This window comes from Gigantopelta aegis, chromosome 5 (genome assembly GCF_016097555.1).
Source record: "Gigantopelta aegis isolate Gae_Host chromosome 5, Gae_host_genome, whole genome shotgun sequence".
Taxonomy (NCBI): Eukaryota; Metazoa; Mollusca; class Gastropoda; order Neomphalida; family Peltospiridae; genus Gigantopelta; species Gigantopelta aegis.
Genome location: NC_054703.1, coordinates 1,076,181 through 1,095,374, shown reverse-complemented (window position 1 = coordinate 1,095,374; position 19,194 = coordinate 1,076,181). Strand labels below are relative to the sequence as shown.

The window sequence follows — 19,194 nt, the reverse complement described above, 5'->3', positions numbered from 1 at the left end:
CACACCCAGTCATTTGTTGACGACGCCGTAAGAAGAGGTGAATTTGCATGTTTTTCCGAACGTCGTCAGTTATCTATCGAAAATTATACAATTTTTTGCCCCTCAACTGGTCACGTTGAACTGGGGTTCAACGGGGGTGAAGGAACCGGACCTGGGCTCCCCGTGAAGCACCAAACAGAGACGGTCTATCGCCGACTGTCGGGAAAAGGCAACAAAATGGCGTGCTGCCTTACCGAAGAATTGAAGGAGCAGAAACGAATCAATCAAGAGATAGAGAGACAATTACGCAAAGACAAGAGAGATGCGAGGAGGGAGCTCAAATTACTTTTATTAGGTAAGTTGCACAACGCGATATTTGCTCGTTTTCGTCCCTTTTACAACCCAATTGGCTTTCAACATCTCTTCGTCTGCTTAATGACTCTGGGAATCGACGCCACTTTTTCGATAAAATTGATGTCACGCGCCCGTTATCCTTAATTTTCTCGTCCGCTTTTTGGTGGATTATTTATTACGCTACACGTCGGTACCGAAATGATGTTTGATCGCAACACAGATGTTGGAGATCTTTTCTTTTTTGTAATGCTTGTTTATTTTTTTATTTTTTTCTGGCGTGGGCCGCCATTTTGGATTTGTCTAAAACGTGAATACATAATTCATTCAAGGATCTATATTTGTGTGTCAAGTAGAATCATTGCAAAACCAAAACCCATTGATGATAAAAGCAATGTAGACATGTTTTAAATATGCACTGGCTAGTACATGTCTAATTGTATCTGAATATATGCATACTGTCAAATTCTTTCCAAAAAAAAAAATTAAAAAAAATATTTTTATTTTTTTATTTTTTTTAGCATTCACAGTAAGAACCCTATTTACAAATGACCAGTACAGACATGGTATAAATGCATCATGTTTTAGCATGTCCTAATTGGGAATGATATTTCAAATAAAAAATAATGCCATATCAATTTTGGGGAAAATCAAGAGGCTATTTTTGTCTGTCAGGTGTAAATTTTTACCCCTGAAAATGTAATGATAGAGAAATGGATGGAGGTTTGCAGAATTCAGTAAAAATTCCTTCTCTCTTTTTTTTTTTTTTAAAAGTGTACAAGAAGGCCAAACCTATGCCAGACTAGTAGACACGTAGTTGATTAGGGCTTTATATTGCACCAAAGTCAAGCCGATAATTGCTGTGTGCAAATTATATATATGTCCAAATTAAGTACAAACTAATTAACAAATTAAGTACTGGCCTCAAAGCTAATCACTACTGATATGTTAGGCTTTAATTAGATTAACTGGTGGTAAAGTGCAGTCTGTCTGGGATCGATCCCCATCAGTGGGCATATTGGGCTATTTTTCGTTCCAGCCAGTGCACCGCAACTGGTGTATCAAAGGCCGTGGTATGTGCTATCCTGTCTATGGGGTGGCTCATACAACAGATTCCTTGCTACTAATGAACAAATTAAGCAGGTTTCCTCTCTTAAGACAATGTCAAAATTACCAAATGTTTGACATTCAGTTATAGCCAATCAATGTGCTCATTAAACAAAGCAAACTAACTTTTAATTATATTAAACTAACTTGAAATACACTTCTGATTATTTACAACCATCCATCAGCTGTTAATGACATTACTGTTAAAAAAACCTGACTCTGGAGGGATTTATCCAGGCATTCTGTGGTACCAAACATGGGCTCCATTTCGAAAGCATGTGTCACTGAAAATGCCCAATTTTATGTTTAAGTAATTATATAATTATGTATGCTCTAATGAACCATTCTGTGGCCTAAAAATGTCCCAGTAACGAATATTTTGTGCTACTTTTCCCAGTCCCATAGGACATGGGGACCATGGTAAAAAAAATCCTGAATAAATCCCTGCTGTATTTAGAACAGACAAAAAGCCTGTTGCGTCCAAATTAGTGATATCTAAAGCCCTGTCAATATGCACATTCCCTTGTGCAACAATTGCAGATGCATTTGTTGAAGGTTTGTTCATGAATTCAATTCATGGCTGTGGTATGTGCTGTCCTTACTGTGGGAAAGCTCTTACGGTTTTACGTAAATCCCTATGAATTTCACCCCTACCATTCATCCCCTATTGCCACCAATGCCCCTCTATAAATCAGGTGATAGTTTGTCTTGAATGTTATTGAAAAACTACCTGCCACAAACATGATTAAGACATTAAACATTTATTTGCAACTATTTACAAAGCAAATGACTAATATATACACTTAAGCATGCACCATCCATTCAACCATTACACACAATCGTGCATTATATATGCATCACATTTGGAAATGAGAGCTCAACTCTCGGTTATGGAACAACACTTGACACAGAGGATGCTAAAAACACTTATTTAAAACAAAATTAATTGATAAAATAAAACCTGTTTATGCTAGTGCACTGTTCAAACAAAGTAATGACAAGCCAATGTTTACAAAATAGGACAAAGTACATGTCCACCACACTATCTCCCAAACTTTGAGCTTGCTTGATGAGTGGTCAGTCTAGGATCGATCCCCATCAGAGGCCCATTGGGTTATTTATCGTTCCAGGCCAGTGCACCACGACTGGTATATCAAAGGCCGTGGGATGGTGTATATAAAAGATCCCTTGCTAGTAATGGACAAATGTAGCAGGTTTCTTCTCTAAGATTATATGTTAGAATTACCAAGTGTTTGACATCCAATAGCCAATGATTAATAAATCAATCTGCTCTAGTGGTGTCTTTCTTGTGATCTCGTACAAAATTAGCTTCTAGTCAACAATTAACGACAAGTAAGGAGGTCATTTACAGCAATTGCTGTGTTGAAATTCGAACCCTGGCATCTGCGAATCCTAGATTTTGTGTTAGAAGACAAGTAGATTTCTAGATGTATTTGTCCTGTGGACTAGTAAGAAATTCTGCTTATTTCTATCACTGCATCACATGAACTTCAGGGCTAAAAATTATTGGCTACGGGTAACTAAGAATTTTACAAAGATAGTCCGTTGGGCAACCGTCGATTTTAGGGTCTGGCACGTATGGTGCCAGTTAAAAAAAAGAGAGTTGAAACATGAATTAATTGTGACAAAACACACCACATTCATTTGACAATTGTTAATAAAAATCATTTGTAATAAAAATGAATGAGTTCAATTAGTTTATATTATTCTGGGACAAAATCTAAATTAAATCATAATCTTGTAGTTTTAACTAATGTGAGCGCATGCACACCTATACAAATAACAATTGAATTTTCGAATAATAAGCAAATTATTCCAAAGGTTAATTAATTGTTGTCGGTATTGTTTTACGTTTAAGTGATTTGCATGAAATAAAAACAGATCAGATCTAAAGTCTTAAAGACACCAAGACTTACATGATGCCATAACCGTCGAAAGATTATTGTAATAAACAATAAGTACGCTTTTATGCTTTGTAATATGATAACAAAGTCCATCATATATTTTGGTAAAATGTTGTTTTTTTTTTTTTTCTCCCTCCCTCCCCCCCCCAATTTATTTTTCTTTTAATATTTATTTTAATAGTAGTCTACTACTGTAGCATTTACAATATCCAAATTACACGCATACATGTTCGTACACACACATGCACAGGGTTTGAATTATGTTATTAGAGGGGCACTGCATTTATTGCCTTAGAGGGGCATGGGATGAGGAGAGCACTACAGCAGTTTTAAGAACACACTTGGGGCAGGCACAACACAGGGCTAGCTCTGGGTGAGCAAAACAATTCGCCAAATTATCTTTAAAGATACAAAATCCACTGTTATTTTTCAACAAAATACCAATTATTACATGAAATGTTTTCGCCAAATCAAAATAAAATTGGCCAATTGTTTCTGAAATTCGCAGTTGGCGATTTAGGCGAGTGTCAGAGCACAATATTTACAACACATTAAGAAGAACCGTTGGGGCACAATATTTCACGAGAACCATTGTTCTGTTCGCGTGTCGGTTACGCAACTTTAAAATCACGAGAACCGCCAATCGGTTAGGCCTACGTGTTGAGCAATTACATTTTAAAATTAAAAGTACCATATATGAGTAATGAAAGTGAAAATCTGTTTATATTTTTAAATACATTTGAACCACCAATATAGCACAGAACCATAGTTCAAATGTTTTAGGATTAGGTAGACCTAACTCATCGATTATGAGAACTATATTCACGTAACCGAACAATCGGTTACCTAAGTAAAACTCACGTGAACTGACTTCCGGTTACCTAAGATTTTAAAATATTGTCCCCTGGGGCATGAAGGTAAAAAAAACAAACAAAAAAAATCCCCCCCCCCCCCCCCATTAATAATTGTTATAATAAAATAAAATTGACTGAAACAAATTTGCTGCAACAGGAAACTATTTTCCTTTGCAGGTATTTATTGTGCATTGTTGTTTTCTAACACTTGCCAAAAAATAATGCATGTTGGCAAATTATAGTAAGTGAACCACGAGTATGATTTTAATGTGGAATACAAATATTAACGGTGGCTCATGTGATATAGCTCTAAAAAAGATAATATTATTTGGGCAACTAACATCATTATTTTTTAATATTTAAGTTGCCCAAACAGGACATTGGTCGCATTTGGCGACCTGACCACAGGCTGTTTCGAGCCCAGAACACTATAGACCTAAATGCACAATAAGATGTACATTTATCATATAATATCTTACTTTTTCAGTGCAATCAAAGTATACTTTAAGAATTTGATAACTTTACAAATTAGATGTGAATTAATCGAGGTCACTGCACTAGGTTTATTGACATTTAAGCAAACGTACTAGGATGACATTCCATAATTAAACGTATGCAGTCATAGTCCTCAAATAAAAACATTTCAATAACAATTTTATACTGAAAGCTGTCCAGCCTTAAAAAACCCCCACCCCATTATGCACTAGTTTATTTTGATGTAAGGACACCCAAATGACATCATTCGAGTTTGACATCATTTCCATTCAAAAAGACACTGCGTCAAATATTCTTACATCATTTGAATATCTAGTAATGGCGGACTGGAATTAAAGTTGCATGTACGGTTTACACGCTATATTAACCTTCTGACTACCCGACGTCACGGCAGTTGACATACTGTACACTGTATGCAGTGTATTCCCCAATTCATATTTCCCGCCGTTTTGCACACGACACTCACCGGAGAGACTTGTATAACACTGTACAGGAAACGGAAGTCAATCCAGCTTCCTGTATCTTTAGGTGTTGTTTTTCTTTGGAAAATAACTTGTAATTTTGAGTTCAAAAACTGGTTTTTGGCAAGTATTTTCGCTTGACGACAGTAGTAGCATGTAACGGTCATTTTCAGGGATCGATAGCTGATTGTGACAGCTAATTTGATTATAAATTTGATCGTTTTACCAATAACGAAAATCACCAAATATTGGGATATGAATCATAGTACGTTTGTTTTTAAAATTGTCCTCTTGTCAGAAAACCACTGTTGTTGGGAATAATAGACATAAATACTAACAGCTGGCCACAAATGCCGATAAGTAAATGCAACTTTTCTAAAAAAAATAAATTGCCTAATTTTAGTCCACATTAACTGATTAAAAATATTATAAATACCCACAGAAATAATACTTACAAATTCTAATATGAACTTTATTTTATGTATTTATAAATTATTTAAGTGAATTTATGAGTAAAAATTATAAACTTGTACCTACACATCATGGTTTTTATCAAGAATTTATCCAGTAGTCTAAAGGTTAAGCTTGAGATTATATGATAAAGAGATTATTACTGTTGTGTGTTTCGGTATCATCAATATCATATATTAGGAATACAAATAATGTATTATGCTCACCAGAGGCTCGCAAAATAAATTTTTTGATGTATCCATGTCATGTTTCATGTCACTATTGTGAAGTGTAGGAAAATATCAAGTGTCATTTGCAGAGTATGACAAATATTTTGAAAAGTCACTAGCCACAGGGCTAGTGGGTTTGTGAAAACCACTAGCCCACCAAGATAAAGCACTAACCCAAATTCTTGATCAATTATAACTGGATTTTTATCTAATTTTTGCAAGATTACACATTTATGAGTATACTATAGCAGTAAAATGAAACAAACACTTAAATTATGTTGTAACTTTTAGTTTTGTCATGTTGTACATGTACGTTTGGTCTTTTGTCAAGTGTGATCCATTGTTATTGTCCCATTTTCGTTTTTGCCCTCTACCGGGGAAAAATAATTGATTAAACTCATGGTTGGTATCTAAAACCACTATCAAAACAATTAAATTTAAATGAGGGTACGACACACGGTAATAGATGGTTCAGTGTATTTGGTAGTGGGTTATGCTTTTAGGACCTACTATTCATGTCGCCAGGAACGGTACTGCCAATTGCTCAAATACAGGCATTATCCCACATCAGACCGATATTAAAAGAATAGAACGGCGACATCTAATCCGTTGTTAACTGATGAACAAAAAAGGTATTATCTTGTATCGGCAGCTGTGAGACATTATCCAAACGATAATTGCATGTGCGGTTACCATTAAAGTAACTGTTTTATTTAAATAAATTGTTTTCCTGGTTGCCGATAACCATATGTAAGCGAAGTGTTAAATTAGAAAACAATAGGTAAATAAAACAAACACTGAAATTCAAAGCATGACTGGGGTTTACTTGATTGAGATTAACCTGTTGTCGCGATTGGTGATTTCCAAGTTAGCCTAAAACATAATTATGTGCGAGATTAACTACCACGTGACGTGTCCAACCAATCAAAACACGCATGTCATTAGACTTATTTCCTGTGCCAGAAACTTGAAAGGGAAAAGTAAACAATGCATGCTGTAACCGTGACGATGTAGAGATAGCATGTTACTGCAGTTTGCAGACCTAGTTCAAGTGGATTATTATTATATACAGATGATGTTGTTGATATTATTCTATGACAAACGCCACAATCAAATTTATTAAACGAAATTTCAGCCGAGAGAAAAAGAAGAAAAAACAAACACGATCGAGCAATAAGGAGAGGGGTTTTGCGTTTCTCACTAGCCCGAACTTAAAAACCACTAGCCACGGGCGTCGGGCTAGTGGGTTTGTCGAACTCTGTCATTTGTTAGAAACAAGAAATAAATGACCCAGAGGAAAAAATAGCTATTTCGGTTACTCGCATTACATTGTGCAAGGTGATCTATCTGAACAAGAATTACAAACATAACACATCATATTATGTAGCTGCAATGGGTGTAACATGTAGGTATTAAATATGCTACTACATATATGCAACCTGTATTTGATTGTATAAAGCATAATTTATGTATTATGTCCTTAAAAATATGCTTTTATTGTATTTATTTGTCAAAATAATAGACATCTATTCAGCACACGATATCTTTTTGGCAACAACCACAATTACAATTTGTTTTTTTTTTATCCATGAACTTCAGCATACTGTTGATCATAAAACACATTCATTCATTAAAATAATTGATATTTAAATTTCGACTGTCTACTTTGTCATGGAATTGCCCTGGGACGATTATTCGATGTTGCCAAATCCCACGGTTTTAGACCCACGGTTCGGTGCACCGTTTCCCAATTTCATTTCGTTTTTTTTTTAAATGGTACATGTATAAACAATTCTGCACTTTGCTGGTAATCCCAATGACCCGTGAAGTATTTTAGACTTCTATAATGTGTACATGACAGTCACACCCATATATTATGTACTCCAGAATGCATCTATATCCTCTATTACCGGCCTCGGTGGTGTAGTGGTTAGGCCATCGGTCTACAGGCTGGTAGGTACTGGGTTTGGATCCCAGTCGAGGCATGTGATTTTTAATCCAGATACCGACTCCAAACCCTGAGTGAGTGCTCCGCAAGGCTCAATGGGTAGGTGTAAACCACTTGCACCGACCAGTGATCCGTAACTGGTTTAACAAAGGCCATGATTTGTGCTGTCCTGCCTGTGGGAAGGGCAAATAAAAGATCCCTTGCTGCTAATCGGAAAGAGTAGCTCATGTAGTGGCGACAGCGGGTTTCCCCTCAAAATCTGTGTGGTCCTTAACCATATGTCTGACAACATATACCGTAAATAAAAGGTGTTGAGTGCATTGTTAAATAAAACATTTCTTTCTATATCCTCTGTTAGAAATTCGCGAGACAAAATAGGCAGAGTTGTGTCCCCTAACCACAAACCACTTCCGGCGGTTATGGACGATGACCACAATTGAAAAACCAAACCATCCCATCCCTAGTTACTAACATTGCGACACTTAAAACTTTATATCAAGAAACAATATCAAAGTACAGACAATATATTATACAATAATAAACAATACTTAGTTTACTTATGGTTTTCCAATCTAATTAAAATTAGCTCCACTATTACATGTGGATCTAACAGCAGCCCACTGGAGCTCATGTCCAGTTGACCTTTCATTCGACCAATCAAAACCTTACTTGCAAAATCATGCCAGTGATTTGAAAACATTCGGGATAATGCCGAGGGTATATGAAATGATTCAGGTGAATTACGAAGTATAAAATATAAAATGCAGTATAAAATTTTATATCCAATTCGTTTTAAGACGGGGGAAAAAACCCCTGTGATATAGTGATAAAATCTGTTTATACTAGTATGCAATTCAGAGTTTATTACTGCACTTTTTCCCTGTTTTTTTTCAATGTTAAAATAGACCAACAAGTTTGCTTATTGCATAGTCTCGCCCGATATTTTAAGAATTTGTATGCTCCCGAAATAACGCTATAAAAGGCGAAGTGTAATTGGTCGATATTTAAATTATTTATAGATGAAATGTCACCTGGACATGGGGAGTCCACGCAATGCTGTTAGATCTACTGGTAGACCCAGTAGAGCTAATTTTAATCAGATTGTATGGTTTTCTTTCGTAAGTGCTGGCAATGAAAGCAATACATGTGTTAAAAAAACATAAGTAAACATCAAAGTATGTTAAGTGTGGAAGTAAAAACAATCTGGATTGGGCTTGTACAGCGACACTATACTCATAGTACATATTGGGCCTTCACACTGAATGGTTATTTTGACAGTAATCAATATTGTTTTAAATCAAACTTGCGCTAGCATTGCGCCTTCAAATTCCTTTTTGTTTTGGGTTCGGTTTTTATAAGAAGTTTGAAGATTACGAAAAAGCTTGGGGGTAGCCTAAACACCTTGCGTAATCATACAGGTATTTTGTAAACAATAAACATAAAAATTAAAACCGGGATTTTGTTAACCTTCTGACTACTGCAGGCGAGATATCTCGCCCGACGTCACGTCAGTCGATATACTGTACACTGTATACAGTGCATTCCCCAATTCATATTTCCTGCCGTTTTGCACACGACACTCACTGGAAACGGAAATATAATTAAAGAAAAAATATTTTTTTTCAAAATGGTAGTTTTTGTTTTGATTTTTTCAATTGAAAATACCTTGAAATTTTGAGTTCAAAAAGTGGTTTTCGGCAAGTATTTTCGCTTGACAACAATGGTGGCACGTCGCAGTAATTTTCAGGGATCGATAGCTGATTGTAACAGCTAATTTGATAATAAATTTGATCGTTTTACCAACAACAAAAATTACCAAATATTGCAATATGAATCGTAGTTCGGGTTTTAACAAAAATTCTGGTCAGAAAACCACTGTTATCGGGAATAATGGACATAAATACTGGACAGCTGGCCACAAATACCCGTAAGTAAACGAAACTTTTCCGATTTTTTGCCTAATTTTAATCAATATTAGCCGATCTAAAATAATAAAAATTACAAAAAAAAGACACGAAAATAATACTTACCGATTCATATATGAACTTTATTTCATGTATTTATGAAACATTTAAGTGAATATATGCGAGTCAAAATTATAAACTTGTACCCACTCAACATGGTTTTTGTTAAAAATTAATCCAGTAGTCTAAAGGTTAATAAACACAATTGTGTGAGGGATTGGAATTTGCGAAAATGCTCGCGAACTGACTCATTTTCATTAAAATAAAGTATCTTACAGTAATTATTGTGCTATAGTTGTGTTGTAAAAAAAAAAAATCTAAAGCTTTTAAAAAAATTAATGAACATTTAATTAGACCATACTTAGATGTAGATCATGTCAGGCCAACAAACACGTGTATGTAATATAGCGCAGGGATTCTAGATTATGGTAACCCCACTCCCATGGTTAATGATGTTCAGTGTTGGGCTAGTAAATAACTACTATTGCCATGTCCGACGGTTATTGAAAAATAAAATTGTCAAATCTTGCTGTTACGTCTATTTTTTAAATATGAATATCCTGACTCACTCCAACCTACAATGTTAGTGTTATCTCCCTCTTTAGGTGACATGAGTCTGATTATTACTATTATTTAGTAAAATTGTATAAACTTAAAGTGAAGTAGGGCAATCTAATTAAAATTAGCTCCACTATTACATGTGGATCTAACAGCAGTACATGTTGTATACCCTCAGGATAATTCGGAATGTTTTCAAATTATTTTCAAATCACTGGCATGATTCTGTAAGTAAGGTTTTGATTGGTGGACATGAGCTCCATCTGGCTGCTATTAGATCCACATGTAATAGTGGAACTAATTTTAATTAGATTGAAAGTAGGGCTAGTGAATTTTTAATCCTGGCTAGTAAATTTTTGAAAATGCTGATCCGATAGCTAGTAGATTTTTTTAAAATTCTAGAAGACCTGTAGCAAAATGTGGTACCTGCAACTTTTAACTTGAGATGCCCCTTTTATTTAGCTATATGAGATAATAAATTATGTTAAAAATATTTTATAGGGGAAAAACTATATATTTGTGTGTGTGTGTGTGTGTATGTGTATATATTTATGTGCATGCATGTAGACACACACACAGACACAGGCATGTGTTTATTTGTATAATTATAAATCAGAAACGTTTGGAGCCAATCTGATCAAATCAATTAAAAATGCCTTTTCGACCACTTCCAATTTCATAAATGTGTAAGAAATATACAGAACTTCACATACGTTGTTTTCGCTTTCTATTTATTGCACACGTTTATTTTGCGCAAAAATATATACCATTCGACCAATACCTCTCGGTCGAGTGGTATGTTCTTTCGCAAAATAAACAAGTGCAATAAATAGGAAGCGAGAATAACATATGTGAAGATCTATATTTATTACATACCTTCTTTTATGTTTACAAAAACGGTTTTTAATTTAAAGTCATAACAACACTTCGTTAAATCTATGATCAAAACTCCTTTCATGGATTTACTTAACGTTAAAAATCATGCTCTGCGGCAGCTTTGTGTAATGTTTCAAATACGATGTAATGTAATTTGTAAATCATAAAAGGCGTTAACTGCAGTAAAAATAAAAAGGAAATTCCCCATTTAAAAGTTCCGGTCCAGATTGCACATATGTGTAATACAACAAATTTATTACACAGTTTGAAAATGTCTTCATCACTATAGTAAGATTGAATAGGTATGTAATAAATCTATTTCACAATTTTATCTGAGTCAACAATACATGCCATACAATGATCATATTTTAGTACTAGTCCAGACAGCATGTCACATGATGCTGTAATTATAAATATTGACCAATCTCATTGAGGGTTATCTGGTTCAGCCAGAATTTTAACAGCTGAACTTGTGTTGGCAAATCAACAGACAAGTTGTTGTGTGTAAAAATGACTACTTCAGTCAAAGTACCATGTTAGAACTGAATTAAAATTAAATACATAATATTAATAATGATCCATCAACTGGCTTACATTTAATTATTAAGCACATGGCTGTAAAGTAGTAAAAGATACAACTTTAACATGTGCAAAAATTAATTGTAGCCGGTTTTAAGATTCTGTTTTCAATATATTAATGGTACTCATTTTGCATTAAAAAAACACAAAAACAAACGATTTTCAGACTATTCCTGTTTGATTGCAGGATAAATATAAATTATAATAACTGCATTTATTTAATTTTCCCTGTGAGGCTGCAAATTTAGCTGGATTTCGTGATTCCACAAAACTCTGATTGTGCATTGGAAGCCTAAGATTGATCATTATGAGGTGGAATCCCAAAATGTCTGTTACATCATTTTATGATCATGGGAGATTAAAAAAAATTAAGAAATAACTTCAGTGTTAACCTGTATTCTCATTGGCAGATCCAGAAAGGGTCACATTGTTCACCTGACCCCAACTGTTTGAAGTGACCCTTTTTACTCATTTGTTTTTTTAAAAACAATATCATCTACAATACAACACTAAATTGCCCAGAATGAGCACGTCTAAGCTAACATCTATATTTAAAAAACCGGCATTGTGCAGTGTTCGAGATTAAAATTTTTGGCCAGTATGTAAGTTGGATACTAACATTTCAAAATCTGGTATCCCACCTGAGAATTTAGTATTATATGGCATCCCGGTGGGATACTGGGTTCTTGAAGTCTGGTATCCAAAATTAAATTCTGGTATCCCCGGAATATCGGGATACTGTTAATCTCGAACACTGTCGTGGTTAGGCCATCGGTCAACAGGCTGGTAGGTACTGGGTTCGGATCCCAGTCGAGGCATGGGATTTTTAATCCAGATACCGACTCCAAACCCTGAGTGAGTGTTCTGCAAGGCTCAATGGGTAGGTGTAAACCACTTGCACCAACCAGTGATCCATAACTGGTTCAACAAAGGCCATGGTTTGTGCTATTCTGCCTGTGGGAAGTGCAAATAAAAGATCCCTTGCTGCTAATCAGAAAGAGTAGTCCCATGAAGTGGCGACAGCGGGTTTCCTCTCAAAATCTGTATGGTCCTTAACCATATGTCTGACGCCATATAACAGTAAATAAAATGTGTTGAGTGCGTCGTTAAATAAAAACCATTTCTTTCTGTATTTAAAAATGTTCTGGAAAGCATGCCCCTGAATCCTCACTACAGATCTCTTTTGGTTTGGCTCGTTTGACTTAACGACAAACTTAAGTGGCCCATTTTACAATTTTGTGAACCCCACCCTACAAGATAATGGATCCACCTCTGACTGCAAAAATGTAATTACTGATATTAATGATGCCACATAGTATTTGTTAGTTATTAAAATGTGTTGGCAACAAACATTAAATTACTCTTTCTTACTGAGTATTATTTATTTTAAAATCAATAATACATGCAATTGTTAAACTGAATGGTAAAATCATGCTTATTTTCCTCACAAATAAGAGAAACTATTTTGAAATAAGACTTTCTTTGTAATTAATTAGTATTAAAGATTATGTACAATGTAGCATTTACTTTTAGAATAGTAACTATTTGGTGGTGCTGCTACGTGTAATATGTTATTTGTTGTTTTTTCTCATTGAATCGACTAGTGTTATTACGTCACTGTTATGATTTATATATCTGGAACCTAATTCACTAAAGCCTTGCCACTTCGTGATATCACAGTGCAGGGTATTTGTCATTTTGGGTATTCTATAGCCCACTGGGGTAAATTTGTCCCATGGATCAAGAAGGAAGGAATTGTTTTATTTAATGAAGCACTCAACACATTTTATTTACGCTTATATGGCGTCAGACATGGTTATGGACCACACAGATATTGAGAGAGGAAACCCGCTGTTGACACTTCATGGTCTACTCTTTTCGATTAGCAGCAAGGGATTTTTTTATATGCACTATCCCATAGTACATACCATGGCCTTTGTTACACCAGTTGTGGAGCACTGGCTGGAACGAGAAATAGCCTGATGGGTCCACCGATGGGGATCGATCCTAGACCGACCATGCATCAAGCGAACACTTTACCAGTGGGCTACGTCCCACCCCCAACTCGCGGATCAAAGGCGAAATTATGTTGTGGTTACGTCAACTATAAAGCATATGTCATTTACTAGTTAGCAGCAGATGAAATAAATTTCTGCATTGAGCCCTCCCTGACTTATGATCTGTTTTATTTTTATTGTGTACCCTCAAATTATTTTCTGATAGCACCGAATCACTTGTTTATTTACAATACACAGCAGTTGAAAGGACCTAATGTAAAGGTCGGTGTGGGATCGATCCCCATCGGTGGGCCCATTGGGCTATTTCTCGTTCCAGCCAATGCAGTACGACTGGTATATCAACGGCCATGGTATGTACTACCCTGTCTGTCGGATGGTGCATATAAAAGATCCCTTGCTGCTAATGGAAAGGAGTAGCCCATGATGTGGCGACAACATGTTTCCTCTCAATATCTGTGTGGTCCTTAACAATATGTTTGACGCCAAAATGTGTTGAGTGTGTCGTTAAATAAAACATTTCTTTCTTAATGTAACAGCAGTTAAAATTAACTAAATTAACCATGTTTGTGTATTTACATTGGAAAGCAGGGTTTCTGCAAGAGGGTAAAGTGAGTAAGGGTGCCATACCCAAATTGTTTTGCAGATTTTAATTTTTTCAGTTAACTTCTTGGCAAAATTAATTACTCTTTGTCATTACTGTATGATTTTCTTAACCCTAACCCTAACCCTGAATGTAACCCATTTCCCTATTGAATGTTGTTGCATTTAATTCCATAGTGCCATACCCTAAAAACTATTTCGGGCAGAAACACTGGAAAGTAATATATTATTGCAATTTCTGTTGTTTGTGCTATGACTTGTTTGTATGGTCCTATGGGGGTGTCATGCAAGGAGGTAAATATAGTAAAGTTTGTTTTATTTAAGGACGCCACTAGAGCACATTGATTTTTAATCTTATCATCGGCTATTGGACGTCAAACATATGGTCATTCTGACACTGTTTTTAAAGGAAACCTGCACTGTCGCCACATAGGCTACTCTTTTTTACGACAGGCAGCAAGGGATCTTTTATTTGCGCTTCCCACAGGCAGGATAGCACAAACCATGGCCTTTGTTGAACCAGTTATGGATCACTGGTCGGTGCAAGTGGTTTACACCTACCCATTGAGCCTTGCGGAGCACTCACTCAGGGTTTGGAGTCGGTATCTGGATTAAAAATCCCATGCCTCGACTGGGATCCGAACCCAGTACCTACCAGCCTGTAGACCGATGGCCTGCCACGACGCCACCGAGGCCGGTAGGAGGTAAATATAGATAAAAACATCTAAGTACATAGACATACAGGCTCCCATTTTTGTAGGGTTTTTGTTGCTCGAATTAATACTCGATTAATTTTGGACAAAAAACACATTGAGTGAGTACAAGTTTATGATTTTTACTCCCATATATTCACTTAAATGTTTTATAAATACATAAAATAAAGTGCATATTTGAATCGCTAAGTATTATTTTCGTTTATTTTTCTACTTTTTATGATATATTTTAGATCAGTTAATGTTGATTAAAATTTGGCAAAAAAATCGAAAAAGTTGTGTTTACTTACGGGTATTTGTGGCCAGCTGTCCAGTATTTGGGCTCGGATCCCAGTCGAGGCATGGGATTTTTAATCCAGATACCGACTCCAAACCCTGATTGAATGCTCCGCAAGGCTCAGTGGGTAGGTGTAAACCACTTGCACCAACCAGTAAAAGATCCCTTGCTGCCTGTCGTAAAAGAGTAGCCTATGTGGCGACAGCAGGTTTCCTCGAAAAAACAGTGTCAGAATGACCATATGTTTGATGTCCATTAATGTGCTCTAGTGGCGTCGTTAAATAAAACAAACTTCACTTCACTTTCTGATAAGAATATTTTTTTAAAAATGAACTACGATAAATATCCCAATATTTGGTGATTTTTTGCAGTAGTCAGAAGGTTATTATCAAAACAGCTGTACAGCACAGTGGTGGGTTAGTTCTATTAAATACTTTCGAAAATGAAATGCACACTGTATCAAAAATTACAAAGCACAACACGTCTGCTGGCACGAATTACAGATGGGGCAACAGACAACATAGAACATACTATATTTTCACCTTGTCAGACTGGCAGCTGCAGCCTGTAATAGCCGTATTTAAAAACATTTCTTAATAAACAACAGGAAAGAATCAAAGTAGGATGCTGATAATTATTATTGGTGTGACTGTTTACAGAAGAAAAGTTCTACATGTATATCTAAAGATATGAGCACAGTTCAAATATATTGTAAACACATGACAGTTACAGATCCAGGCGTCAAAATACATGGTGTCTTTGCCAGAGTGTTGGTATGTTTTGTCCCTAAACTGATTTTAGCAGTGATATTACTGTTTTAATACAAATATCTGCATGTACATGATGTACAAGTTCATCACTAAAATTTAAACAATAATCATATGTCACGGAATTGTGTTGTTTGGGTCATGGATAGTCATGGAACCCTGCACTAGTATTGGCTTCTGAAGTTCAGACCTACTGTGATGGACATCAATGTTTGCACATGTATATATCAGGGCACTTTTATAGTTATCATGTGCATGTGCAACAAAGATGGCTGGTCAAACAAAATGGCATTCTGCATGACGTGAAAACAACTGGTACTTGATTATGAGGATGATATGACTTTTGGAAAAAATAAACATGTTTAAATAATTATTACACTTACATATGTAAGATACATTTTTCAAATCAAAGGCTCTTTTTTATCTTTTAAAAGTGACAATGCATTTTTAAGATATACATTTTATTTAATTGCATTAAACAAATTAAGGGAACATAAACACACAGTTGGCATTGAAAGTATTGATTTAAAAGAACTCTACTCAGTTTGTAGCCATTAAAATAGACAGTGGATTAATCAACTCGCCTGTAATAATTATATTTAGATAATAGTAAATTATATTAAAAGGTCGAAATACAAAGCAGCATATTAACAAATATTTTCAGGATTTCCTTTGAGCCAATTATTTCAAATTTTGTTTGGTTATTGGAAGAAAAAGTTAACTGATACGTAAGAATTACTGTAGACAGAAATCAATATTGAGCTGCATGTATTAGTTATCTGAAATACATTAAATACACAGATATTCATTTTCTAAGCTAAAAAAATATAAATACTTTTATAAATACAAAGGTTATACAGTTCAGTGATAGAAATAAGCAGAATGTTTCACTATTCCACCAGACAAATACATCTTGAAATCTATTTGTCTGCAAATATTTTCACTTTGCCGAATAGATATTATAATTGCTGCAAACTCAGGAATAGGCCCTTTAAGAACCTAATACACCAGTTTACCGAGTCTTTATGATATTTTCTTTCATTTATATGTATAAATAAAAAAGTTAAAACAAATAAGGACATAGATTCTTTTGTACAGTTTGCACGATGCCACGTCCGTAACAAACAATATGGAAGATAGCACTGTAATTATTTACTGTATAAAGCAAACTATTCCTACACCTAGTATCACCATTATTACCAGTATCATAAATAATTATTGTAAAATTTTATCATCATTAACAGAACAGTTTTGCAGATATATTACGCTGGGGTCGAGATGTGTTCCGAAACATGCCACGTCTGTAACAGGTTTTCATTAACTAATGTATTTACTTCAGGATGATCTTCAATATTAATTATTATATAGGAACATAAGGTATCATATACTTATACTCCATCATCAAAATACATTTTTAACAAAACATTTTAAATAGTACTTATATACAGATTTTTTGTGCAAAATGCCACATTCATAATGCTGGAATTACCCCTATCCGGGTTTCTGCCAGAGGGTAAAACAGGTATGGTGCCATACCCAAATTTTTGGCAGATTAAAAAAAAAAAAATTGATAAAATTAATTACTCTTATCAATACTGTATGATTTTCTTAACCCTTACCCTAAACTTAACCCATTTTCTTTCTGGGGGAGGCCCCCCATACCCCCTGCTGACTGGTTGCCTTCAATTCCATAACGCCATACCCCAAAATTTCTTCTGAGTGTATATTACCAAATCAACAACAATAGTAACATATGTGGCTAAAACTCCTACTTTCAACATATCAATCGACATAAATGCCACAGATAAATACTACTACCCCTCACCCTTAAAGTGAATCAGAAAACATGGGGGTCAAGCTACTCATTTCTGAGATAACAGGTAGTGTCTAGGACTACTCTAGTTCCGCACATTTGAGTACGTTTTTTTTAAAGGTACCCCATACATATTTCAAGCACAATGCTACTTGACTCGGTGATACTACATGATGAAACTTTGACCCAGCCTATATATAGGGTTGCAAACGAATCAATACACATTTTTTTCATGGATTACAACTAATTTTGCGGGTAGAATGATGGAAATACCAGGGTTTCTGCCAGAGGGTAAAATGGGTATGGTGCCATACCCAGATTTTTTTGTAATTTAAAAAAAGAGTTAACCTTTTAACAAAATTAATTACTCTTATCATTAATGTATGATTTTCTTAACCCTAACCCAAAACTGAATCAATTTTCTTTTTGTGGTTGCATTCAATTCCATAGCACCATACCCAAAAATTTCTTTTTGGCAGAAACACTAAATACATATATGGTAAAATGTCTCAGGTTAGAACATTTTGCACGAATATCTGTATAATTTTGCCCAAATTTAAGGTTTTGCCCCCGTCTCATATGCTTATGCCTAAGTAACACTATACATATATAGTTACAAAGGTTTTAAAAAAAATGTAATTTACTTTCATTTGTTTTAATATTTACTTTTCTTTTTTTATTAAATATTTTACTTACTCCTTTTTTCTTTTTTCTTTTTTTTCAACCATGTGCTCATTTCTGCTGTATTTATAATTTATATAGTTCAAAGATGAACAAATATGCAACATTTTAGTCACTGATTGTTCTGCAAAGTTATGTCATCATTTATCGAACACCTCAAGATCCTTCATTCTCATCATCATCATCATCATCATCATCATCTGTCCCATTATCTGAAACTAGAAGAGAGAGACCAAGAATTTCCAGAGCAATGCCAGCTGTACTTTTATCATTTGCATCCTGACTATCTCTTTGGATGTTTTGTAATGGAAAAAAATGTAGTGGGTTTCTTCTCTAAGACTGGGTGTGATTTAGCTCAGTCGGTTGAGTGGGTCCATTAAGCTGATTTTCCCCCCCCCCCCCCTTGTTTCAACCAGTGCACCACAACTGGACAAAGGCTGTGGTATGTGTTTTCCTTGTCTGTCTGATTTCCTGCATATAAAAGATCCTTTGCTGCATAATAAAAAAATGTATAGCGAGTTTCCTCTGAGGACTATAATTCAGAATTA

The 19,194-nt window shown here is 35.1% G+C and overlaps 1 protein-coding gene across 1 annotated transcript in view; it reads left to right on the top strand.

The window, feature by feature from the left end:
* Positions 1-19,194, top strand: part of LOC121373416 (guanine nucleotide-binding protein G(q) subunit alpha) — a 38,640-nt gene continuing 19,446 nt past the window's right edge. The window contains exon 1 of the mRNA XM_041500060.1: positions 1-334. Coding sequence (XP_041355994.1) covers positions 217-334 — 118 coding nt within the window. The 5' untranslated portion in view covers positions 1-216. The remainder of the gene's footprint in view (positions 335-19,194) is intronic.